The sequence below is a fragment of the Pyrgilauda ruficollis genome, unplaced genomic scaffold, assembly GCF_017590135.1.
Source record: "Pyrgilauda ruficollis isolate IOZ18807 unplaced genomic scaffold, ASM1759013v1 scaffold57, whole genome shotgun sequence".
Lineage (NCBI taxonomy): Eukaryota > Metazoa > Chordata > Aves > Passeriformes > Passeridae > Pyrgilauda > Pyrgilauda ruficollis.
This window is the reverse complement of record NW_024527377.1, coordinates 2,682,924-2,710,121: the sequence shown is the minus strand read 5'-3', so window position 1 is coordinate 2,710,121 and position 27,198 is coordinate 2,682,924. Positions and strand designations below refer to the sequence as shown.

Here is a 27,198-nt window from a genome sequence, read left to right as displayed (position 1 = left end):
GGATTCGTCCAATGGAGTATAGGAGGCAAAAAAACATTATCTTTAAGACAGAACTTGATAGGCTTATGAAAAAGTTTATTTTATACTTTTGCAGAGGGATTAGACTCAATGATCCAAGAAGTCACTTCTAGTCCATTTTTATATACTGCTAAAAGCATACAACTAGAAATATTAAGAGCAGGAATATTACAAAGAGGTATTCAACCCATTCAGTTATAGTATCTTTAAATGCAAAAACTATTTATAAGTGCTAATTAAAGTGCAGAAGAAGAAGTTATTTTCTCATTTTGTTCAATATAAAAACGCTCTGATGATAGCAAAGAATTACCAGAAGTAATCAGGTGTTTCAGTGAGTGCTCCGAAACTGGTCTGAAAGGAGCAACGCAGCAGGAGATTGTCTCAATGCCCCCTGTGCTTCCTTTGTGCTTGCAGCAGCCTCAGGGGAAAGCAGAGCACAGTGAGGCAGGAGCTGCAGGGTAAAAGCCAATGACCTCAGCAGTGAGATGCTCACCCAGCAGCCTGGTGCTTGGTGGCTGTGAGTAAAATACCCTGAACCCCCTGCTGACAGCAAGAACAACTTCATCTCCTGGCATGGCCAGTGCAGACAGGGATGAGGACACATTCTAAAATCTGTTATAAGAGAGCTGTGCATTACCATATATTTCAAAAATTACTCATGTCCAGGAAGAGCCCATCACCTTGCACTACTCTAATGAGGTCTAAAGCTGCTGGAGCATGAGCCAGCTCTGTGGAGAGACAAGCAGAGTGGCTAACTGGCCTTGGGATGCAGAAAGTCCAGGCTATTGGTGACAATCTTGTGCAATTCCCATGGGATATGTCTGTGCTCTGCCTGACCATGGTTTTTCATGTGTACATTTTTCTGTAGAAATTTGGAAATTCATGGAAATACCAAAATGCATGGTAAAATTTGAGCTGTTTTTGCTTTGAGTCAGTAATCCAATATGAATTTAAAGATGACTGCATTCATCTTTGATTTAAAGTCAAAGAAGATCTTTCCTAAGTTTGTGAATTGTTCAGGGGTCTTTTACCTCTGAGTTTCCAAATACACCAAAGTCAACAGCATACCTGGAGCTTGGGAAAGCCAGAAAACAGCCTAAAAGGAACATGAATTCTCATCTGTTGTGAGGACACACCATAGCCAACTTCCTCCAGAAAGTAATCAGCTGGAGGGTGTTTGTGCAGAAACCCCTGGCAGCAAGTAGGTCACTGAAGGCTCAGAACTGAGTGAGCTCATATCAACGTGTGGGATGAAAGCCAGTTCCTCCACAGCCTCTCCACATGGTCTCTTCAGTTAAAAGCAATTTAATGCAGTCAGCGATGAAACTGAGAGATAGACCACTTTGAGGGGGAGACCTACAGTGGACAAATGACCCTGCTCAGTAGAGTAATATCTGCTTTTAACACCAGCAAGTGCTGTTCCAATATTCAAGCATCCTTGGACTGAATCCTGGGCAGTTACTGATAGAGACTCTCTTGGAGGAAAAGCTATTAACCTTTGGGAGTTCATGCTAGATCATAATTTTCATAATCAAAATTTTAGAAGTAACTGTAATGGGGAATAAAGGATAGTGCCAGACTCATATGTTGTTCTCTCTTAATAGTCAGTGGTCCCCTTGAGCACTAATAGATTGATGGCACATCACACCATGTGCTCTCTGTCTTATTAAAAAGCAACTTGGACTCCATAACAAAACAAACATTCCTTATTTCCATGTGTCTGTTATTTGTCTGTTGCAAAATCCCAAGCTCTTGTGCTGTAGTGGAGGTACCTTTGCTGTCAGGCAATCTGGAGATGAAATACTTATAAAAGCTTTCAAGTTCCCTCCAAGGATTTGCACACATCACTTACACACCCCTTGCACATTACATTATCTACTGCACTTGTCTGTGACCTCAAAGGCCCCTCTCTCCTTGATTTTCCTGCTTCCTATTTCTATTTGTGGACAAACAGCATGAGCCACAGTTAAACTGTGCAATGTACCGTGGGGGATTGGATGTTAGTAAGAATAACAGTCTTTACAGAGTAATGCACTAGAGTTAACAACTTACAAAAAAATACCCTGAACAACAAACATTTACTCAATCCTGTTCATGTCTAGAACTTTCATTCACTGAGGATTAAAGTACCTCTCCAAGATTCTATCAGAGCTACCCTTAGGAATAATAAGCCTAAATTCTGGCAATTTCCCCAGTACAATAGCTTTGCTTGAAAGAAACTTAACACAATCTATTTGGTCTTGTGATTTTGTGTTTAATCAAATATTTCAATGCTCTTTCTTCTGAAGCAAAAATCTATGCCAGTGGATTAATCAATACTCAGCACTAGAGGTAGATAAAAAGTTTTTCACAAAAACATTCATTTTCTTTCCTTTTTTTTTTTCCCTAGAAAAAGTCAGATTTAGAGAGTTCAAATCACTTTGCAGATATGTGTAAATATTGTTGTATTGTTACTTGGGAAAAAATCCAACCTATTTGAAATGGCTTTCTTTTAATAAAACAATGGTCAAAAGATTTTCTTTTCACTCTGAACTGTGCAGTTTTCTTCCCTTAATTCTGAAAACATTAATCAGCAAATAATTCATTTGATGCTCATAAATAAATCTGCAGCAAAAAATAACTCATAACTGTGAATTCATCCCAGAATTCACCAAGACCACTGAAGATGCAGAAAATAATTATGATATTTAGAGGTTTAGGTTGGATATCAGGAGAAGTTTGGGCACTGGAACAGGCTCCCCAGGGAAATGGTCACAGTATTAAGCCTGACAGAGTTCAAGGAGTATTGGGACAATTCTCTCAGGCACGTGGTGGGATTCTTGGGGTGTCCTGTGCAGGGCTGGGAATTGGACTCAATGTTCTTGACGAGTCCCTTCCAACTCAGCATATTCTGTGATTCTGTGATTCTATGATTCATGTGAAGTACCCTTTGGGCTATGCTTTTTCCCCTGAAATGTACACAACACACAAATGAACAATTATTTTCTGAATCAGTGTTAAAAGGAAGAAGAGAATAGAAAAGAGCTATGAACACAGCAAGGTCACCTGGGGAACCAACTGATGGTATCAGTTGATCCAAAGATAATTAATCATCACCCAAGTTTGGTTCTCCTGTGGATTTCTCACCTCCTCAGGCTTTGATAAACATTACCACATAAATCAGGCAGAATTAAATGAGCTGAGGACCAAGCCCTCCATGGCATCAGTCAGGGCACTGGGAATGTGGGAGCAGGGTTTTCAGCACAGGAAGCTGTAACCCCCAGGAGAGCCCTTGGTGTTGTGCCAACCCCTCATTAGCATCAGCAGTGGGGCAAATAACAAAAAACACAAGCCAGAGAAAACAGCAAAGCAACAGGGTTGGGTTTATAGGCCTATTTTAGCTCCTTTTAAAAGGTGATTGTTGATGTAATCATAGACATTGAGGAATAGCACTGTTTCAAATCCTTGCTTATGTGCACAACTTTTCAGTAAATCCCTGAAAGTGCATTTGCTGTGGTCAGAGATTTTTCTGTAATGCTCCCAGCAGCTCTCCAAAGCAGGTGGGTCACTGATGTCCTGGCAGTGATTGCTTTGCCTCCCCTTTTGGATACAATTTAAAGCACTCACTGGCAAACCAGAGCAATGCTACAAAAATGCTCTATTTCACATATGGGGATGTTTTACTTCACTTGTTTTGAACAGGGTCCTTCCTAACCAGAAATGGTGTATCAGCTGCAGGATTTGTAAAGAAAGAGAGGGAGATTTGTTCGCTCCTCGTGGGTGAGGGTAATTGCCAACACTGCCACGCTGGTCAGACCGAGGTTTTGACGCGTAATTTAGAAGAACAGATGTTTTATCTGGGAACTTGTCCAGATCTTTAAAAAAAAAAAAAAAGTGAGAAACTCAGTAGTAGACTCTTTAGTCAGCAGCATTATCCTTAAAAGTCCTGGAGAAATAGTGAGTAAATAGCTGGATTTCTAAGACACAGCAGAGAAGCAGAGAAGCAGTGTGATTATCTTTGTGAGTGACTTCCATTGCAGTGATGAACTAATTGGTCGTTGCTGGTCAAATGGACTGAACAAAGCTGTAAACCCTGGACATGTTAATATGGCCATTATTTTCACATCAATCCTCTCTTCTCATTCTGTTCTTTTGAAAAGAGCCCAAGAGTGGCATCTTTCCTTCCCATCCATTGCACTGTCAGCACCAGCAGACACAAACGGCTTAAAGTATTATGGGACTGAGAATGCATGAGACAACTTTGAGAGACATTAACTACTGCCTTTCATGCAAAACCGAACCAATAAAGACTTTTCCTCATAGATGTCCAAATTGAAAGGGGTTTTAATCCACTCAAAAAGATTTCATAAGACTCTATCACTAGTACAAGGACTGTTAAGCATGTAAGAAAGTACCTCCAAATTTATCGTTTTCACACTCTTGAATTACAACTCAGTCTTGTCTTTTCTCTAAATGTACTGTCCAATTCATACTGTAAACAGTATGTGCTGAGAGGATGTGCTGACAAAACTCTATTATCTGTCTGAAGTACTTCTCAGACATCTTCTGCCTTAACTTCTGAAGTACTAACAGCTTACTAGAAAAATTAGTTGGTTAATGCCCATGGAGAAAGAGAAAAAATGAATAAACTACCCAGTGGTTTTCCCCTGTTATTGTCTGGGTTCTCCCATCTTTCTGCTCGTGATAGGCTCTTCAAGAAAATACAGACAAATAAAACACAAACAATTAACATGGATAAATATACTAACAGGAATCCAAATGATGCTATTTTGCAAAGTTCCCTTTGGGCTATGCCCTTTCCCCTGAATTGTACATAATAACCAAATGAAAACCAATTATTTTCAGAATCAGTATGAAAAGGAACAAGAGACTGAAAAAAAAAATCTACAAACACAGCAAGGTTAATTGGGGAACCAACTGATTGTATCAGTAGATCCAAAGGGCAGAAGGTTGGAATTAGACGATCTTTAAGGCCCCTTCCAACCCAAACCATGCCATGATTCAAGACCCAGGGCTGCTCATGAGGTGACTGTGCAGGGGAGAAGGAGTAAAGAAGGAGGAGGTTGCAGATGCTGCACAGGAGATCAGACTGCCCTGGGGCAGGGTCTGAGTAGCTTAAATAACACATTTCCATGCAACTCAATTTCACTGCTACTGAGCTCCTGCAGTGATTTAAAAAGCAGGCATTCCAGCAGAAAGGAAATGAAATGGGAATGGTATCATGCTGGCACTGGTGATTTCAGAGTTTGTAGCACACTGTGCCTGGAAAACCACAACTCTCCAGCCAACCAGGCACTAGGGGACACAAACCAGCACAGCTCTGTCTGGGAGGCTCAGCAATAACAAAGGTATTGCTCTCGATTACTTTTTGCTGAGCCAACATCCTGTGTAAAGCCACTGCAGCAAGTTGATAATGATGCATGAAATGGAAAATCCTCCTGAGCACATCCAAAAGCATCATGGATGTGCAAAACAATCACAACAGCACCGTGTTATTTGGTAATTGTTACTACATGTGCCCACACTAATATATTCAGATTTTTGCTGGTTTTACATAGGTGTAACTCCACCCCTTTTAATGTGTTTACTCCTGATTAACACAGTATTTAATGTGACCGGAGTCAGATGTACAGCAGCATTCAGCTCAGGCACAGAAAAAAACCAGAATGTTGTGGGACTGAAGATGAAAACCTTCAGGGGCTGTCATGCCACTGATTCAAATCAACAGAAAATTTGCCCTGGTTACTTCCCTCCTTGACCTCTGTACCCCCTGAGAGTAGGGTAGCTGGGTACCTGGAGAATGAAACCACTGTGGGGTTATATGTGCCATTGTCACGTATCAGCAGTAGTTCTTTCAGCATTGCAAAACTTGCTGGAAATTGTTTGGAGAATTTTCAAAGTAAGTTTTCAATACTTTTCGATTAATCTCCATAGTCACAGTGCTACTCAAAGGTTTGCTGAAACAGCTACAGGCAGTGGAGGAATCATAGAGAGATCATATGAAACACAGCTTGCTTTCTGCAAAGAAAGGATATTCAGTTCCTCTGCACCATTCTTCTGAACATTTTGACAACCTTGGAGACGTTAAATACTGGAAATAGCTCAGAAAGCATTTGGCTCAACATCTACATCTATATATCACAAGGACTACTATATAATGCAAGGATTTAAACCAGGTCTCAATCCATCCTCACTAGAAAATATAAGCTACATAATGCCAAAAATATCATTAGAGTGTAAGCATTGCACATAGCAGACTCCTAACTTCCTTCCAGGGATCATTTCATACTGAAAACTAAATACTGAACACACTGCACATTATACCATTAACTTTGGATTATCAATCAAAGACTAATTTTTATTACAGGATTAGTTTCCTCAACCAGGTGACAGTGAGATGAGATGCAGTACATGGGAATCAGATCATCCTGAATTTAGTTTGGCTTAAACAGTTGCTGAACTACAATACTGGCTGACAACAACATCTGGGGACCTGAGTTGTGTTACAGGCAAATTTTTTATTCCATACTAAACAGAGAGAGAAACTGAAAAGCAATCCCCAGATTTATCACTCAAACATAATGAAAGCAAGACAATGTATTCTCCATAAAGTGCAGACCAAGCATTCAGAGTTGCTCATTACAGCAGCACATGATTTATTCTGTTATATATCTACAGGCAGGTGGAGGGGCTGATTCCTCCAGTTTAATTCTGGTCTTGACTCATGCTCTGGAGATACTCAACTCTAGTTTCCCTACTGCTTCTCCTTCTACTGGTTCTCCTTCCAAAATAGGGCAAAGTTAGGGTTTTTTCCTCAACATTTGTTTATAAATGTCTCAATTCTTGGTTGTAACATATCTCAACCCATGATCAGTAGGCTTTTCTTCTTCTATTTGTGGCTCCTCTCTGTGAAGTTCTGTGGTCTAATTTGAACATCCTGGCCTTGTAACATATTAGCTAGTTCATTTGATCTTAATTCAGACATTCAGCAATCTGATCTGGAGATTTCTCTAGTTATGAGACTTCTCAAGGAGTTGCTCTACAAAATTCCACCAACATTTTTTAGCTCTTTAGCAAATTTAAGCAGACGTTTGATACATTAAAAAAAAAAATCTTTATTAATCTCCTGTTAATTACTTCTAATTAAGTTACCAGAAGTGTAGATATTTCTGGCACAGTGTTTTCATATTTCATGTTTTCAGTTTTAAAAATATGCATAATGTTCTCTGGGGGGGAGAAAATCCCTCCCAGAACTGGGAAAGAATTCTGCAACCCCAAGCACAGGATGCAGCATGTTCTGGGTCATCTTTTTTAAATAGCCTCAGTTAGAAATAGAAAACATTTTTTTTTTTTTAACCAAAATTAAAATTTACAAGAATGTTGTAAAACGATGGGGGTTTTAATATTAATTTTGGAGTTTTCTCATTTGGTGTATTCTCCCACTCTGGATGTCTGTGGCAGACACACAAGCCGGAGGAAGGGGAAGGCTCCTCACCTGTGCACCAGCTGCTTGCGGCTCACGCAAATCGCGGTCTCGTAGTCGTGGGTGACACACACTTTGTGTGGGCTGCACTTCACCTTCAGGCAGGGATCTTTGGATGGATCAAGGGCTATAAAAATCAAACATTAAAAAAAGAAAGTGAGAAATGCATGCAGAGGGCTCTCCCAGCAGGCAGATGACAACTGGTTAGAACAAACACTCCCACATGTGAGTGAACAAATACTTTGATATTTTATAGCATGGGCTGCTGTTTTCAGACTGCATGGGAAGTAGAGAAGTTTACACAGAAAAATAGATGGAGAGCCTAAAGACTCATTACTGAACAGTGATCCAATTGGTGTTCACATTAATATTAGACATAAGAGTTTGGGATGAAGTTCTGGTTTAACAATCTATATCACGCTGTTTATTTCACAGAAAAGCTATGTTTGAATAAAATATATCAAATAACAAAATGACCGGTATTTTAGAAGCTAACTAATAACTGACACAATGCAGAGTGCTAATAAATTTAATTTCACAGCTGCTGTAAAACACGCATAATATTTTAGAGATTATTTTTAATTTTTACAGCTAAGCATCCCCTGTATTTAAAATGCTTGAGTAGAAAAGCTACAACAAAATAATCCTGGCTTTCATACAACAACCTGCACCACCAGCAGTGCTGTCAGAGTTGGGATCAGACAGCACGATGAGTTGCCATCTCAGAGCAAACATGTCCAGGCTCTTGTCCCATTTGAAAGGTATCTGTCTAAATTCATTCTTCTACAAAAGAACGTTTCTAAAAATCAGTGATAAGACATTTTCTGCCAAAATGAATTACAAGTATTCAAAATATGGTTATGTGAACATGTTAGAAGGAAAGTCTCTGCCATACCAGTCACACGGAGAAATTTCACTTTTGTTTGAGAAGTGATTTTTAGAGCTCTTTTTGGACATTCTGTTGCCATGGATTTGACTTCTGTTCCTGTTCAATGTCTTTAAATCCCATTTTCCCTCTTCCATATCTCCTCACATCTTGGTCCATTTTTGGAAATGGGCAACTCTTGGTTTCATTTTGAGGATGGTATAAAGCTCTTATGTGCCCTTTAAGATAAACATTTCCAATTTCTACTGAATAATCAGAAAAACTTTCAAAGGAGACTATTTGAAGTCGAAGAAGTTTCAGTTTGCTATGTACCAGATTTCTCTGAGAGCAAATATATTTCCAACAAACAGAAGATTCTTCTGTTTTCCTTCGGGTCTGAAGTGCTGCAGCTGTTCTGTGCTGGGTTAAACAGCCACAGCTACAAGCTCCTGCCACATTAACACCCATTACACATTTGTGATGGGCAATTAAGCTTCACTAGTGCATATGTATTTACTGGAATGCCTTTGGTGCAAGACAGGGGGAAATCGTAAAAAACAAAGCAAAAGTGCTAAAAGCTTTTTCTTTTAAACAATTAAAACTGATAGAAGAGGTGAAGTGAACAAGGAAGAAGAAAAGACCATCTGTTTCCTACACCATAAACAATAAGGCAGCAACATTCAATGTGGTGCCATTAGGAAAATACATAGGCAGTGTTTGAGGAGACAGGGTCTGTCCCACTGGAAAGACCAAAGGCTGTCAAGGCTCTTTAGGGATGTTTTGCCTCTGCCTTTTGGTGTCTTTTTTAAGCCAGACAGATGAGAAGTATCTGATTCCCTGCCCTTTACATTCCCAGAACACAAACAGTGAGAGACATCTTCTTAATCCTCTTACTTCAGTCTCACTTGAGACTGAGTTAAGGACTGGGGCAGATCTTTGACAGGGATTTAAATGGCAATCCACAGTTTCCTGAGCTGGCTATCTACCTGGATGTTCTTAAACTGCAAACCAGTGAAACACCCTCCTTCCACAAAGCCTTTAATGAGTGAGCACCACTTAGAGTGTGCAGGGTCACCACACCATCGTTTCAGTGGCTCAGGTAGCTCAAAGGTCATATCCACACACAAATTTAATGACCAGAACATTTGCTCGCTTGCAGCTGGCCTTGCTCTGTTGCTGGAGCCCATGCACATTGTTTGCTCTGCTGGTGACACATCCTTGATGCAAAATGCTGCATCAACAAAAATCACTGTGCAAACTGGCTGGGAGCCCAGGGCTAAGAGCTGCCAGGAGCACTGGGCTGCTGGTGAGCACAGCCTGGCCTTGTGCTCAGTGTTCTATCAGCCAAAACCTGAGGAGCGGGGATGTAGCTTTAGCCTGGAAAGTCAATACTAGTTTGGCATGAACAAGGAGCAAAATTTAGGCCCACATGGTCTGTGAGACATCATGCACAGCTACAATACTTAGCATTTTTTCACAGTAAAATTTACTCTAATTGGTGAATCCATTCCAGGAGCTATTTAGGTCTTCCAAGGCAATAAAAATGCATGCAGTTCTGAAATAGCACCACACTATGCATTACTGGTAAAAGGAACATAACTTTCAATATTTTCCACAATTTAAAAATTGTCTATCCTAAAAGAAAAAACACTGTTGAATAATCATCAGGAAGGAAAGCAATGGGAAAAGATGTGGTTGGAAATCCTAGCCACCATTTCCTTACAAATCAGGCCTCAACTTTCTGTACCTTGGTGACTTGCTTCTAAAATCTGAGAACAATAATAATGTTGACAATAAATCCTCCTGATTTCACCAAGTATTGAGAACCCTATGATTTCACGATCACTGTGCTCCAAGCGGCCTCCAACCACAACTCCCACCAGCCCATCTCTGTGTGCAAAAAACAGGTCTAACACAGTCCCTCACTGGGACTGGTGGCTGGTGGCCTCACCCACCAGCTGTGACAAAGAGTTGTCCTCCACACACTCTAGAAACTTCCTGGACTGCCTCTTTTCTGCTGTAGGAAGTTCCCAACAGATGTCTGGTAAGTTAAAGTCACATACAAGAGCAAGGGCTGATGATCCTGAAACATTCTCCTGCTTGTAGAGCTGTCCACTCTTCCTGGTTGGGTGGACAGTAACAGACTCCCAGTAGGATGTCAGCCTTGTTGGCCTTCCCCTCAATTCCCACCCACAGGCATTCAATCTCATTGTCATTAGTTTCAACATCCATGGCATCAAAAGCCTCCATAATATAAAGGGCCAGTGGTGGAAAACCTCACGAAAACCCTTAAATGGAACATGTAACAGAAGCATCATTTATTATTCACTACAAACAGCCCTTACATGCAGTTCAAAACAGTAGTTTGTTAAATACAAGCCAAAGTATGGACTTTGTCAGAAGACAGCAAAACCCCCATGATGTGGATTGTTATTTCTGGAGATTTTTTTTCCCCACTTATGCAGAATACATGATCCATATGAACATGAAAGTTCAAAGCAGGGATTCATATGTCCGCAAAGTTCCTCAACATGTTAAATACATTTGGAAGGTTGTTCTACTGCTAGGCAACACAAGCCCTAAGGAGAGCTTGTAATAAGAAACAATTTCTGAAATATGCTAATCAAAGATCATGCTTTGTTAATCAGATTTCTACATGACTAGGAGCAGATGCTCATCATTGGAAGAAGAACACACCCTTGGGAATAAGATGAAACATAACAACCATATTTGTCATTACAGTTTTTTGTCCTAAAGCAATGAGTATGAACTCTTTGAAAATGAAGAGCTAAAAGTACAAATAAATAAATAAAGTGACAAGAAGATATTACTTTATCAGTTTGAAAGGAAAACTACAGCCATCCCTTCTCTGTGTCAGGGAGTCTGCACTCAGCTCTGGATTCACAGTAATAACAAAAATACCTTAAGCCTGGCTTTGAGATGTGAACATTTTCCCACTTTTGCTTTAGGCTGAGTCTGAAGGTGAAACTGATATGATTAATTAATCTCACTTTAGAATGGCTGAGCATTCATTAAACATTTATGTAGGGAGATATGTGTCCAGCCAGTAGTGGAATTAAATGTTTCACTTGGACAAAAATTCTTTGATGAAAACCCACTCCAGTCATCCTCCCTATCATTTTTTGAACCCAGGCTCCATGGTTTCATATTCTGAGAATTTCCCATGGATACTGGGTCTCCAAGGGAAGGATCCACCCCAGGAGGCAGCTGCCTGAAATATAGTACTGGACATCTCAGTATAATCATTTTCAGAAGATTTTTATCTTGGAAAAATGTAGGAAATTAGAAAAATTTAATCTTGGCTCATGAATCGCACTCTTCCTCAATTCACACCCAGAGGTTTCTGTTGCTGACATTTGCTTTCTGGAAAGCTGTCCTGGTACTCAGAGCTGAGAAGTCTCTTCCCAAATTGACAGTGCAAGGGGAGAAGTAAATAGAGGTGCAGAATTCTTGTCCTTTAACCTTTTTTTTTTTTTTTTGGTCAAGCTTTTATTATCCAGGGCAACCTAAGTTCTTTCTTAAAACTATAAATCTTCTATGGTAATCTCAGAGAGAGACCAAAATAATTGGTAGATGATAAACACCAGGGATTGCAGGATTGCATCACCCTCCTAAAAACCTCCTAATGATAAGGTGACATTGCTTTCCAATACCAAAAGGTCTAAAAACACCAACTGCATTCCAAACCTCTTTCTGTCCCAGCTCCACACACCAGACCAGAGAATTTTCCCCTATGAACTGAACACAATTTCCCCTCCTTGCATCATTCACCAGAGCTGTGGATTTGCAATATAAATCAGTGTTGGAAAAAGACCCACCAACAGTGTTTGAGATACTTTTCTATTACATTTCACATTTTTATTTATTACCACAATAAAAAAAAGACTTATGACTTGCAAGAAAATCTTAGTTCAGTCAATGGCAGTAGATGGGGAAGTTGCTCTGTAAGGATGTAGCTCCATATGTTCTGCCAGTGGGTCACTGTGTTAATCACAACAGAGACAATTTGCTTTTCACACATTTGACTTTAAAAGGGTGATAACAAATAAATACTTTCAGTGTCTCACAGCAATGGATGTGCAGAAACTGTACAACTAGTTCACAACAAGATTTATGAGCTTGATTCTGTTTTTATGACCATTCCTTAGGGGAAGAGAGTATTTTCAAAATGTAGCTGTTTAGTGAAGCTGAAATGAGCTGCACAATAAAAAGAGATGGTGTTATGTAAATATTGGGGGGGTTGTATTTAAAATTGCCTGCCAATAAATACTATGATCACTCAATGACAAAATACTCCTGCATAATGCAATGTCAAGAGCAGTTGCTTTTATGCAATCCCCTTGGAACTGTTCTGACTATACAAGAAAAGAACATCTGCTGGAGAGGTATGATGAAATGGCAAATGAGACCTGCTGCCTTCAATGCAAAGATCCTAGTGTGCATTTTAATACAAAAGAGATCAATAATAAAACTAAGTCAATTAATGATGCATTACATTATATGTGTGCATTTCAATATCATTATGTGTTGCTTGATTCCAGCTATACTTCACAAGCAGGCAGGAGAAGCAAAGCACAGTTCCTGGCTGTAGGGGCCATGAATTGGGCCGGGAAGGGAAGGGCAGGAATGGGAAAGCTGTGAATGAACAGGTCTGGGCAGGCAGTGGACAGAAGGCTCTGACTCTTCCTGCCCTCTCAGCATGAAGCTCAAATGGCATCTAATGTCAACCTGCAGATCTAGGAGGGAAGGTTTCAAATCAGCATCAAGTGTCCACTTCCAGCAGAGTGATGACCAAAGAGAAAGTGACTGAGGCAGCTGAGTAGTGCCTTGGAGGAATTTTACTCTGCTTCCATGAAAACCATCAAAGAACAAATGTGAAGGAGCCATTAAGCCAGCTGAAACATGTTAATAAAAATTCCTACAAGCTCCCCTTGATTTTTGCTAGGGAAAGGACATGTTTCCAACACATGCAGGCTAAGACCAGCTTTAGCTTTAACATTCTGGTCATTTGAAGTACACCACAGCCTTCCCATCAGAGTCAGAGCTTCAACACATTTGTGATGAATTTATGTTATTTTTTCTAAGGTGAACATGGTAATACATATTAAAGAGCACTTCTCTGTGAAGGCATGGTAAGTTTCCAGTACTCTAATGGTAAACTTGAGCCAATCCATGTGCTGGGGTTAGACTGTCACTGGGGCTCCATGCAGGTGCAATGGGACCACCCCATCCCTCTTGAATGGACAAATGGCCCAGGAAGCCCTCCATGGAATTTCAGGCTTTTATAACCATTCAGAAGACCTTATTCTTTGCTGGAGCCAAGTGTAACATTTATTCTCAGAGTTGATACTGTTAATAATTCTGGTCTTACAAAGTGTTATTTAACAACAGATTACAAGACTCCTCCACCATATAAATGTAAATAATACCAATGGTTTTATTCCGCTTCTGCAAATCTTGGCATAAATCATTCAGCTTCATTAGGGAGAAAATTTGTGTTAGCCCACCCCCAAGTTTAGGAGAGAACACATCCTCCAACCACCAGCTCTGATATTTAAGTTTCTCTCTCTCTCCTCAAAGCAGTTTGGATACAGAAATCAATTCAGCTGAAAATTAATTACCGAATGTTTCAAACATGTATGTGAATTATTTTCAATAAATGGAATTTCCCAAGGCAGTTAGGCAATAACATCTCAAACTGTCAGCATTTGCTCCATCCCTGTGTAGTATTTTTGTATAGCTTTGTTTTGGAGCACTCTGACATCTGAGTGGCTGAAGATGCTGATACAGTGCACAGAAACATCTATTTTAATTTTTACAGACACTTTAAAAATCGCTTTTTATAACTGACATATAATTGCTTTTGACATTGCTGAGGGCCATCCAAGGCAGGAGATGCTTCAAAGGACTCTGCAGATTTCCTTTCTGGAGAAAAGGATAAGAACTCTTGGTATTTAAATTAAATTTTCTGACGAATATACAGAAATCCAATTCAGTGAAGAAAAAAAAAAAAGGCAAAGAAAAGAGAAATAGGACAGGACTGGAAGTTAGGAAATGTGCTTCCACTGGTGGGTGTGATAAGCAACCACAGCCCTCAGTGCAGGTGCCCTTTTCACAAACAAACCTCCTGCCCTGAAGGCAAAGGTTTCCCCAACATGCAAGGATGGCTCACTCCCTTCAGTGCAATGCAGTACAATCCTGCTGCAGAGCCACGATGTTCCCTCAGCTCCAGGCAATTCCACTGTGGGATAATTTGTGCTTGCATGTGTACCGAGGGTGTGTTTCTGCATATCCCACTGAAGGCAAAACAGACTTAAAAAAAGCCCCTGACAGAAACATATTGGTCAGATGTTACATTCAATTATTAATTCCAGGAAGTAGTGGGGTATAAAAACCACCACATTCTCTAGGACTCAGAGGGCTTTGGCATATGTTTAATGACAGCAGCGCTACAGTTTCTTGTTTAGAGTCCCCAAAACCCTCAGGTGGTCCAGCTTCAAACTTCCTGGGATGGAAGGGAGAGCTTCAAAACACTGCTCTAATCTCCAGCTTGTGGACCCAGAGGAAGTGCTGAACTCTGTGTCTGCCTTGCAGGAAGGGCCCAGTTCTGCAGGATGTGCTGTGAGAGACCCTCAAGACAGGAGGAGAGCTAAACGTGACCTTTTCCTTCCACTGCTCAGCTCTGTGGCCTCTCACCAACACAGGGAGGACACAGTCCCTGTCCCCAGGCTCTCCAGGGATCTCCAGCACTCTGGCCTTTCCCTGCTCTGCCCCAGCAGGCTGGGAGAGCCATGGGGAGAGCCACTGGGAGATCACAGAATCACAGAAAAATGAGGTTAGAAGAGACCTCTAGGATCATTGAGTCCAACCTATGTCCTAACACCTCAACTCAGAATCTAGACTATAGCACCAAGTGCCATGTCCAGCCTTTTTTAAAACACATCCAGAGATGGTAATTCTACCACCTCTCTGGGAAGAGCGTTCCAGTAACAGAATCACAGAATAATGAGGTTGGAGATCATTGGGAGAGCCATTGGAACAGCCATTGGGAGAGAGCCATTGGGAGAGCCACTGGGAGATCCTTTGAGAGAACCACTGGGAGAGCCATCGGGAGAGCCTTTGGGAGAGCCATTGGGAGACCATTGCTGACCTGGTGCCCCGGGGTGCTCCAAGCCCTGCCAGCCCTCATCCAGAGTGGAACACCCTCCCTCCGACTTCCACCTTCAATTTCCTGGCAAAGGAGTGTGAGGAAAAGAGAGAGACAGCCTGGGAGCTCTGCACTGGTAGATCAGGATGTCTGGTAACGCCTTGCCAAAGGATTCTGAGTCAGATATAAGTTCTGTAAGAAGCTGAGGCTGTATTTTGCATATCTGTCATTGAACTGGGTCCTGTGACATCATCTGATCCTCTTAAACCTCCAGATCCCAGTGACAGAACAGAACTCTGCTTCTTTCCAAATGCCTGAAAGATTTTATTCTCTTTGTTGCTAGGAAAATACTGAAAATAAAAACTAGGAAGGTTTAATAATGTCAAAACCATACAAAAGACTCTATATCATCATAAATAAATTAAAAAGGAGAAAGTATATTTAATTTAACTTTGAGATTTCTGAATGCTTAGACTTAACAATCCTATGGTAAGTTTGAAATACTGAATATAATTTCTCCTGTGAACTGACTTAGATTATTTCTGCTTTCTGTTACACTGGAGTGGATTATAATTTATTTAGTGGGATTTAATTTAATACAAATTATTTTACTCCAAGGCCAATGAAAACAAACCAGGTTATGTGTTCTTGTGAAAATAATATTTGAAAATATTCATGTATAATTAAAAATATACAATTCCCATTTCAGATTAATACAAATATATATTTTAACATGCTCAGAGAAAATTTGCACTGTGTGTTGTGAAACGCTTCTGTAATACTCCTAAAGTTGTTGGAATTTGTACTTTAACTGAAGTAGTAATATAATGGGTAAAAAATTGTTATGATTTAATTCAAATAGCTAATTCATAAGATACTGAACTCTTTTCCATCTCTGATTAAAAGCTATAATGAAGTTTAATACTGTGAACTATGACTAGAAAAAAAAATTGAAACAATGTAGAACTCCTCTGTATTTTTCACAGAGGAGAATATTTAACCGATCACATCTTATTATTCAATAGATTTTTTGTCATTAAATCTCATTTCAAAACATGAACAACATGTATATCTTTTAGTGCTTATTTTTGGAGGTAAAGCAGAAGAAAAACTGCATCACTCTTAATACTGATTCCATCAGCAAACAGTAAAAAATAAGAACCAAACTTCTTTTACAAATCAGTATTTCAGTATGCATAATTACAACTCTTTTCCAACACAGCATTGTGGAGAGCTAAGCAAGCAATAAAAATTCTGGGTATGAATTCTCTGAAAGGCTGACGAGGTTGCTCTATTTGTTGACTGAATGTCAATGTTGTTACAGTTACAGCAGTTCCCAGCCAGGCTGCTGCCTATCTCCACATGCCTGTATTTAAACGTGAAACGAGGGAAGACATTCTACTCTGGAAATGAGAAAAACTCTACTTTTCCCATTAAGTTCCTAAGCTTATTTTCTAGGATTAATGAAACAGAATTTGGCTGCAAACATTATCAGCTATTGCATATAAAGTTTATAATCTTGTCCCAGGAATTGTTCAAGGCCAGGCTGGATGGGGCTTGGAGCAAGCTGGTGTAGAGGAAGGTGTCCCTGCATATGGCAGGGGATTGGAACTGGATGATCGCTAAGGTCCCTTCCATCCCAAAACATTCTGTGCTTCTGTGATTTTCTACTTAATGAATAAGCTAGAACCTTGATAACATTCTTTAAAACAATGTCAGGGAAGAATTTCCAAATTGGCACTTTTTCTGAGTGTTCTTAGAACCTTTGTGCACAGGCAGCGGCTGTCCTAGTCAATGGGGCAGCAAGGAAAGGACACCCTTACACTGTCTTCTTCTGTCACTGCCTTTTTCATCCCTTGGGATAAATGAGTTTGTCACTCTGTGCCTCAATATCTTTTCCAGCATTTAAAATGGAGATAGCAACACTCATTGTCTAGAAATCAGCCTGGGACTCTTGGAAAGCATCACAGAACACAAGCAAAGGAGCCTGAGAGTTACTTGTAAGGGAATGGTTTCAGAACAGCCAAACTCTGCAGAACTAAGAGCCATTTAATGTGCATTTATGGCAGCCTGATTGTCTCCATGGAAACATGGGAAAAACACTTAATCTTTTTCACCAACAGAAGATTTATTTCCATATTACATTAGTTTTAGTGTGCACTGAGCAAAACAAATACTAAAATAAAAGGCTCTTGAAAGAGTGATTTCATTATGAAAACAGCAGTTTCAGTCCTGTGATGTGGAAGCACCTCCTGCCAAGGTGATACCACTGTGGAAAACCTTGCAGATGGGCAGTTTCTCTGGATTAGGGATGAAATGGAAAAATCACAGAATTGTATGTTTACAGATAAAGAATTTGTTCTCACAAGAAACCACTAGAATCATTAATTTAGGGATTTTAGCCATGAGACATAATCAAAAATACCCTGAATGATGAGTGCTGCTTCTGCTGCTGCAGCACATGGCTTGTACTTCATCTAGAAAAACATCAGAAGTGGAAATTGGCTGGGGCTGACTGGTGTAATAGATTGTTGCCTAATGGAATTTTCATTGCTTCTGAGAGGAATTACCTAAGCAGGAAAAGATGAAGCTTCTCTATGGATAATCAATTAGTCATATAATTGATATCTGGAAGAGGCTTAAATGGGAAATAAATGAAAGGACAAACACCCAGCCTGCCTGGTTCTAAAGTACAGTGAATATAAATACAGCATAGATAATTCCTTCTTCAAGTATGAGTTTAACAGAAACAAGTTCTGGGAAAACCAGTGTCTGATACCATTCCTCACTCCAAAGTGCAAGAGAGAAGCTCTAGTGTGAAACAAATAAAAATGAAAATTCCTAAATTACAAAATCATTTTGTAAAAATTAACTCCACTCTGCTGGAATTGATCAGTAATTGCTGGAATTGTGTTAAAGGTAGAAATTTTGAGACTGGGAGTCTCTAAACAGTAGGAGATCAGTGACTCTTCTGCACAGAATGAGATAAAAGGGTAAAATTAGCAGGTAACCTCAGGAGTGGAAAAAGCAGATTGTCAAATGGGCTGGAAGACAGAAAGTGGTCACAAGGAAGAGCATTAGCATTGCAGTTTAGAAGTGTTGAGTGGAATGACAGCAACAAAAAGATGAAGTCACAGGACTTGTACCACACTGCAAGATTTATGTACAAAAGGAAAAAAACCCCCAAGATTAGGTTCTTTCTACAGTTTTTTTTTTCTTGCTACAATTTAGTTGCTGGCATCTCATAACCCAATATTTAATTCACACAACCTGAAGCTCCTATCTTGGTTTTGAGACCCCAAAATTAATTTTTAACAACAAAATATCACCTCTAGAGAGCTGCTGCTAATCAAAGTTGTCTTTATACGGCTCTCTGAAAAATGCTACAATTCTTGTCTCATTAATGCTTTGCAGGGCATCTTGATAGGTCTTTTGATAAGTGATAATAATTTTTAAACACACAAACCCAATGTTTAAAAGGCTTTCAAGGAATTCATAGCTTATCAAGGAATTCATAGTTTAATTAAAATATTTCATGTTTCTCAAAAAAAAATGCATTGATGAAGATCTCATCTGACAGAAAAGAAATGCTTTTTCTCTTGCCAATATTTAGCTAAAATAATTCTGAAAGAAGATCCCTTATGAAGAATTAAAGTTTGAACAGTTCCTTTTTCGAGTAACAGTGGAATAACTAAAATGTTGTTTTGTCCTTTTCCTACAGAGAAAGAGCTGAAGCTGCCTCAGGCAATACAACAGCAAACTCTGTAACCCTGCACTCAGCATGGCAGCTAAAATTGACTTCTACAACAGAGGAACAACTGTTCATAAGAGAATTGCTTGATTGCTGGAACACCTAGGCATGAACTGACTTGGAAAAGAGTAAGCTCCCTGAGTTATGAAGTCAGACTGAATTATTCAGGGTTCCTGATGTACATGTTATTTTTTTTATTAGAACAAAGATAAAGAAAGAGTTCTAATAAAAAGGAACCATATGTATTAGTAAAGGTGAATAATTAAAACATTAAGTAACAATGGAATTGGAAACTGGGGTTTACTGTCTTTCAGGGAATATATATTATATAGTATTTCCAGAGTCAACTTGTCTGATCTATCTCTAGACATATCTGGAGGCATTGCCCCAAATATTTTTCAGTTCCAAACAAGATCCTTACAGAAAAATGACAATTAGAAACAGCACAATTGACCTTAGAGAGATTAAAAGTTTCCATTTATATAAATTTGCTATTATGTTGAGAAAAACATAAATTTTATTGCAGCACAATTTATCCATTCCTCTGCTTCTCTTGCAGAATATATTTCTATTTGCTTTTAATCAGTAAATTTCCATTCTAATACTTCACTACAAAGAGGTCTTCTCTACTTCCAGAAGAGGTTGGAGCAAGGTGCTCAGTAAGAAAGACTCTCAGTGAGGGCATATCTCATATCTCTGCTTCTTTCTGATTCCTCCTCCCTACTTCATAGGGTTTGCAATATGCCCCTGCGATATTTGGGCTGACACTGAACTGGAAAATGAGTTTAGCTTGATTCTGCCATAGTCAAACATTAAAATCTGTTCAGAGAAAATGTGTTTGTCTGACATGAATACTGAATTTGCATTTATAATTTGGGCAAGATCATTTTCCAGCTGATGTCACAGCACTTTCCAGGATACAAATGCTGACAGAAAGCCTAACTCAGAATTTTCATCCACTCGAAGTCACATCAGAGCAAAGACCGAAGACAATCTGAGCATGCCAAGAGTGCAGAAGGGAAAAAAATAACTGAGAGCTTCATGCTCTGTGCTCTGACCCTTTTCCAACACTTGGGATATGAAAGTAACTTTCCTGAGATCCAGAGGAGGGGAACAGCTGTACAAACTAATAAGCCTGAGCAGCAGTTAAGTTCCAGTCCAATCTGCTCCATCACAAGGAACACTGGCACATCAGCCTCCGCTGCTGCCACAGAGGCAGCCTCAGTGTTGGGTACCATTAAGTTCATCAACAACAGAATAAAAATGTAATTCTGCCCTTGTAATTCTCTTGAGAGCCTTTATGTTATACATCACAATTTGGATGGAGGGAGTCAGCATTACTGTTCAGGGTATTTAATTCAGCTACTCACTTTAACTATCCCTTGCTTAGACAGTACATAGGATTAAAAAAAAACCAAACAACAAAGTAAAGACAATAAGAAAACATGATTAAAAGAAATATCAGGATTTTAGTGTATTATTCTATGTGCATGCCTGGTACAAATGAGTTATGAGGAAATATCACAAAACCTCAGATTAAACTACAGTAACAGCCATTGTACTAATGTGCAAGACCTAATGAGGGAATTCCTTTCTCTCTTTCTCACACAGTATCAATTTCACGCCCTATAGATTTTTAAATGGCCCACAAATCTTCGTGATTTTTTTTTTTATTCTCTAAAGGAAGACTACCATAGGAGGTTTTTTAATGTGAGTTGAACAGTCAATAACAATCAAGATATTTATTAGGCATAATGGGCTTCTTGAACATGGCAGATACTATGTGGGACCTGGCCATTAGCGCATGTGTGTAGTAGCCCTTACTACTGGTCCCAGTCTGCTGAACTGGATGATGCCACACTGACATTAATCTATAGATTTATTTTGTCAAGGGCTTGGCAAACACTTACTTTAGAACAGGAGGTGTCAAACTGCCAATGTCATTGTTTCCAAAGAAACATCCTTCTTTCCTCCTTCCAGTGGATCGTCTCAGTGGCTCCTCCTTAAAATCTCCTATCAAGCTAATTAATTTAGCAGTCTCCCAGGCTGCAGGATGATTTGAAACTCAGCATGTTCTCCTACTGATAATTTGCTAGCATGTCTAGATTTCACATCACTTAACTATGTTTCAGGTCGATTTCTGGATAATTTGGCTTTAGAAGGAAGCAGGACAAAACCAAAAGGCTGCAGCTAAAATGCTTTACTGACCCTTCTTATTTCCTTGAAGCCTGAGAAATCAAACAGATGAAGAGGAAGCTTGGCAGGCTCATGATACAAATACAGAGAAGTGAAGTGTATTTTTACAGACAGTGGATTGTCAGGTTCTTGTAGTGAAATAAAATGAACATATAGTTGCTTCCTTCTGTGAATAATCTGAAATAAGGTATTAATCCTGCTTAAAATCCTAGAGTGTTACAGTTGGAGTGCTGATCCTTTAAAAAGCTGTTTATCCACAACTTCCTCTGCTGGCATTCACTGGCAATTAAAACTTGCTATAGAAATGTCATCATCCATGAAGAGCCATTACCTACATGGGAAGTACTAAGTGCCTCCATCAGAGAATGTGCAAATTTGCAAATGGCCGTATTTTTACAGACACTTATCTTTTAATGATGAAACACCAGACATTATCATAGACCGGTGGAAGCTTTGCCTTCTTTGGGATGAGGATTTCACTTTCTGCTTTCAAATGGGCTTTGCTAAATGACTCATAAGATAGAACCAACAGGGAAGTAGGGAAATGCTTATCTACACACTACCCTTGGTCACTTACAGGATTAAAATACTTTATTGTACTGCTGACACATTTGAGGAAAAAAGTGCACACCAGAAAGTAACAAATGGAAATACAACAACAGTAGACACAAACATTCTTTCCACCATGAAAAAGCTGATAGCTGAGCAATACATATCACTGCTCCCACCATGTTTTAAAAGAAAAAAAGGAAACCAAACAGTAGGGACAGGTTGGGTCAATGACCTCATCTCTGCATGCTGTTATAGTGCCAATATCTTTGTCTCTCATGCTTGATAGAGCTGTCAAAAAGAGGAGACTGGAACAGCTAGAATCTTTCATTCTCCTGTAATGAATAATTCACATCTCTGTTATTTGCTTGAACTGCTGAATGCTGGGCCTTGCGACCAGATAATTAAGTAATAAAGAATAGGGGATTTGTTGCATGCTTCAAGTACCAGTTTCCCCAAATTCATGTAAAGATGACAACGTGCATTCCTACGTGTACATATACACAAGCAATGTAAGAAGAAGAAATCATAAAAGCATCACATGACTGCAAACATCTAGATAATGCACATAGCTTCCAAATGATGTCCAAGTTTGTCCAACACCACAGTTGAGGGTTTGCCATATAACACTCCATTTTACTGTCTGAAATGATCACACATGGAGATGAAGAAACCTGCAACTGATCACGCTGTCTATCAGAACAAGCTTTGGGCCCTCCCCAAGAAGAAGATCAGCTGGAAGCCCCTTTATTACAGTAGAATACACATTTAATTACATTATCCATCAATACCTAAGAGCTTCTAGACTCCTTTTACCACTTCCTTGGGATTAATTGTGCCTATTATCAACTGTCCTAGGTCAGATTGCAAGAATATGCAAATACACAGCACAGCCTCAGATTTAGTGAGGAAAGACAGAAAGTCCTTAACAGAGTATTGCTGCCCATTAATGACATCTCCAGCTGTGTCCACACTCCCATGTCAAGTTTCTTCCTCTCTAGGACCAAGAATTTTCTTCATGCAGTATAAAACCAAGTAGTTACGCTTGTTTTATTAGAAAGGAAAGAGTGCATTTAGTATTTTGGTAACATTTGAAAGAAGTATCCCAGATAAAATTTGTACATTGCAGAGAGGGGGAATAGTGCATGAGGCCATCTGTCTTCTGCCTGAAAATGGTAAAGGCTTTCATGGGGGCACAATAGGGATCTGGCTTAAGTGGGCTGGCAAGAGAAGGAAACAAATGAGAAACAGTCAATGAAGCAGAATGTGAGTGAGCATCAACCAGTGTGATGACTCTGAAATAAAGATACATGCTCTTCTTGTATATTTGCCTCAGACTCCTGAGGCAAATCTTGAGCAGAGGACTCCTACATGAACAGCCCCCAGGGAGCACTTAATGTTACGTGAAGAACAGAAGGCTTCATGTACTGACAACTGTGCATTTTCCAGTGGAAAAAAAGCCCCAGACCTAAAAAATATCAGTCAGCTAATGCTCTTGGAAATGCATGAAAGAGAGAGAGAAGTACTAAGAGACAGAAGTACCAGAGATTCTTTCTGACTGTTACGTCTTCTGTGGGCTCACTGACCCCACTCCTATCTCTAGCACACAGATTACTTGAGAGCTTACAAAGACAACTTCAGTACCCCATAAATGCTGTTTCTCAGCATGTCAGTATGTTTTGGTACTTTAACCACAGGTTGTCTGCTTGATGGCATAAAATAATCCTAATTTTCCCCTCTAGAGTTTTGCCCAGATCCCATTTGCTAATTCAGCTTGCAGCCAGCATTTAATTTAACTCTAGGCTGTATGCTCTGCTTTGAGGCTTGCTCATCTTACTTAAAACAACTCAGAGGATTCAATATCCAATTAACTTTCTGAAAATCTAGTTGTTCCCCAGTTTTGTCAGTTGGAGTGAGTAAGTGCTAAATTTACTTACCAACACAATCTTCTATTATAACTTGACATCCTATCTCATCAGCACTGCCTTGAAATATTGACCTGGGAAACCTTGCTGATGTTTAATTGGGGTGGGTGTGGTGGGAATGTGTATGAGTGGAATTTCATTAATTAGCACCTACCAAGTTACTTTTCCAAGAGGGAACAAATATAAATTATATTACAATTCCTAGCTGGCAATGCAAACAGCACAAAAGCAAGAAACAGAATCTGTATCTCAGTAGAATCTTAACTCTCCAGACTGTAGGAGAAAAATTATTTTCTGATGTAGCTAAATACTTCAATCTAGCAAAATCTATAATCTGCTATATCCCAAGTCACTTAGGAATCAAAAGCCTCATCTGTCCACTATCCAGATGAAAAGAAGTGTGAGTTGTCCATGATCATTGAATAAGATCCTTCTGCACAGCAGATTTTCTTGCTCAGTCTCCAGTTTTTTGCCCTCCAGGATGTACAAGTCCTATACATGAAAATATGGTAGCAGGCAGCAATTAGAGGATGCCAGAATTTGGCTTCCAAGGTCCTAAGCTGTTGCAATGATTACACTTCATTAAAAGGTAATAATTACCAAAGACAGTTGACTACATGTCCAATTCAAGCTCTTATGCAAAGTGTTTGGCTGAATGCCTGCCTCGAGAAATGTGTGATATGGAGAGCTACGACACAGAGCTTCTCTGTGCAGGGGCTGCTTGTGGTGAGGGGAATCGCCATTTCAATAACACACTTCCAAAGTAAAACATTCTTTCTAGTAGCTGAAGTAATCTAAAGTACTTGGTGTCCATTTAATGCAAGAGAGTGCAATCCCTCAATACATTCTGTTCCACATTTCCTTGCAGTCTGTATAATTCAAAGGGACAAAAGTGTAAGTTGCTCCATTTGAGAGACTAAAACAAGAAATAAAAACATTTATATCACTTAAATCTGACTCATTCACACTTCTATTTAAATCTGAAAAAATCAAAAGTTCTCCAGTGTTTGACAACTACCAGCTGGGAAATTATATTGATATGGAAATGTCAAGACATAAACATACCAGGTGGGAAGCCACCTCATTTAACATTAGAGTCCCACACTGTAGGCATCTAAAACCCAACCATTCTTCTGACTTGTTTTTTAACAGCAGTCTGAATATGAGCTGAATTACACCCTGGAGTATCTATTGCCTGTACTGATGAGAAACAGAATCCAGACAATCAGATCCATAGTAACAGACACTGAAATGTAGACAGATGAATCCCTGCTGCTGTGATGATACACCCTAAGGATATTGCAACAATCCATACAGGGAAAAAAAAGAACTTTGGCAAGCTCCTATGTTACTGAGGTATTGCTATTAAAAATATTAATTACTAACAACACTACCATGAAAAAAACCCAAACAATTCAACCAGAGGGAGTCTCATACAATTTACTGGTGAAGAATTCACAAAATCTGTCCTTTGGCTATTTCATATAGGCAATTTTTAAAGAGCTTTCCTTAGATAAGAGGAAAGAGAGGGGTATCTTATCTTCCATTATTCATCAAAAACATTCAAAAAAGCACTCATGCTTTGAATTTAGTCAGCAAATATATCAACAGCTACCATATCTACTTATTAAAGAAGCAGCATGTTCAGCCCTGTACCTGAAATCAAGGACTTGTCTTTGCATGTATCTTTTGAGTCTTGAGGTTTATAAGCCTGGTAAGCAGGATTATGGATTCCCTGTTTAGACTATATTAGGTACTGACTTTGTTAACCTGAGCTTTTATACTCCAGTTATCTATCAGAACTGGTAGCTTGTTCTGGTAGATACAGCCTAACACTATTAGCACCTCAGGAAGATTTTAAGTTTCTTTAGTAATCTTTCAAGAACCTTCTAAAATTGCAGCAGCTGTACTTTAACCTGTGGGGAAAATGAAAACATTAAATTTATCAGTCCTAGGCAAGGAAATTTGGAGAAAAAAAGGCAGAGCTAGACAGAGAATTCTAGTATTCCTAGCTGCCAGTTCTGTGCCAGTTCACTGAAGTGTGCTTCTCTGTCATCATGATTTAGCCAAATTGTAGGCTGCACTCTGCATTTGAAAAAGTTGGAAATTTCTGGATGCAACTGCACGTGACAAAGACCTCAGTTACCAGGAGTGGCCTGTCCTGGCTGGCTGGAGGACTGGTAGTGTCAGGATTAAAGAGAGGATTATTTTATTTGTGCTGTAGACAAGAAAAATCCCTGTATATTCACACAGAAATGTGAACAGAGCCCTGAATATGGCACAGTAAATCCTGGGGGAGATGCAGGCTCCATCCAGAGCTCCCTGCTGAGGTACTGCAGGGATGGACTGGGCAGCAATTCCTGAGTGCACCTGGGCAGCCAAGCCAAGAGCGTTGTGCTGCCTGTCACACTGCTCTGGGGCTTGGGGGAAAAAGAAAAGGACAGGAACATTTCCTGTAACTGCAAACTCTGCTGGATTTGGGGAGAATTTCCCACCCCTATGCAGAACTCATAGAAAAGAGCTGACATCCCTTACACACACAGAAAAAAAGTAAAAGAACCAGTATCAACAGGAGAAAGAATTAGGAATAATAGGTAGAAATAGGTAGGAAGAATTAGGAGTAATAGGTAGAAACGAGAATTCACATGGCATTAAATAAATCATGGCCAGATTTGAATACAATTAGCTTAATGGACATCAAGCACAGGAAGCAATAGAAAGTGAATTGTGTTGCTGATGCCATTAAAAAACCATTTGTGCTCTTGAAGTACTGTGACTGGATACGTATTTCATATTTAGGATGACTGGCACACTTCAAAAAGAAGTTGCAAACTTCAGAAAAAATATTTTCCATATCTCCAACTAAAATCAAATTCCAAACTTTTTCTCTGTTATGAAATGTTGAGTTTTTAAGTAATGATCCCTTCAAAGTGTGTTAGACAGAGAAATGCCTTCTGACAACTTATTGTGAGACCAAAATTGGATCAGAAGATTTTAGGATTAGCAGAAGCATCCCCATATCCCCATGCCTAGTGGGAGGCTTTATCTCTGAGAATATCTTCCCAATAAGAAAGTTCATTATTTGTTGGTTATTTCAATTATAGATAGAAAAAATAAATAAAGATTCATTAATGCCCTGAATGCTGACTGCATAAATATTCATTCTTTATCCTGTTGTCTTTTTATTTATGCACTTGCTTCACACACTAAGAGTTTTTAAGGGCATGAGGAGTCCCCTTTGGG

General features: G+C 39.4%; 1 protein-coding gene across 1 annotated transcript in view; it reads right to left on the bottom strand.

Moving 5' to 3' along the window:
• Window positions 1–27,198, bottom strand: part of SPOCK1 (SPARC (osteonectin), cwcv and kazal like domains proteoglycan 1) — a 271,707-nt gene that overhangs the window by 109,041 nt on the left and 135,468 nt on the right. The window contains exon 4 of the mRNA XM_041482122.1: window positions 7,514–7,628. Within this exon, the coding sequence (XP_041338056.1) occupies window positions 7,514–7,628 (115 nt within the window). The remainder of the gene's footprint in view (window positions 1–7,513; window positions 7,629–27,198) is intronic.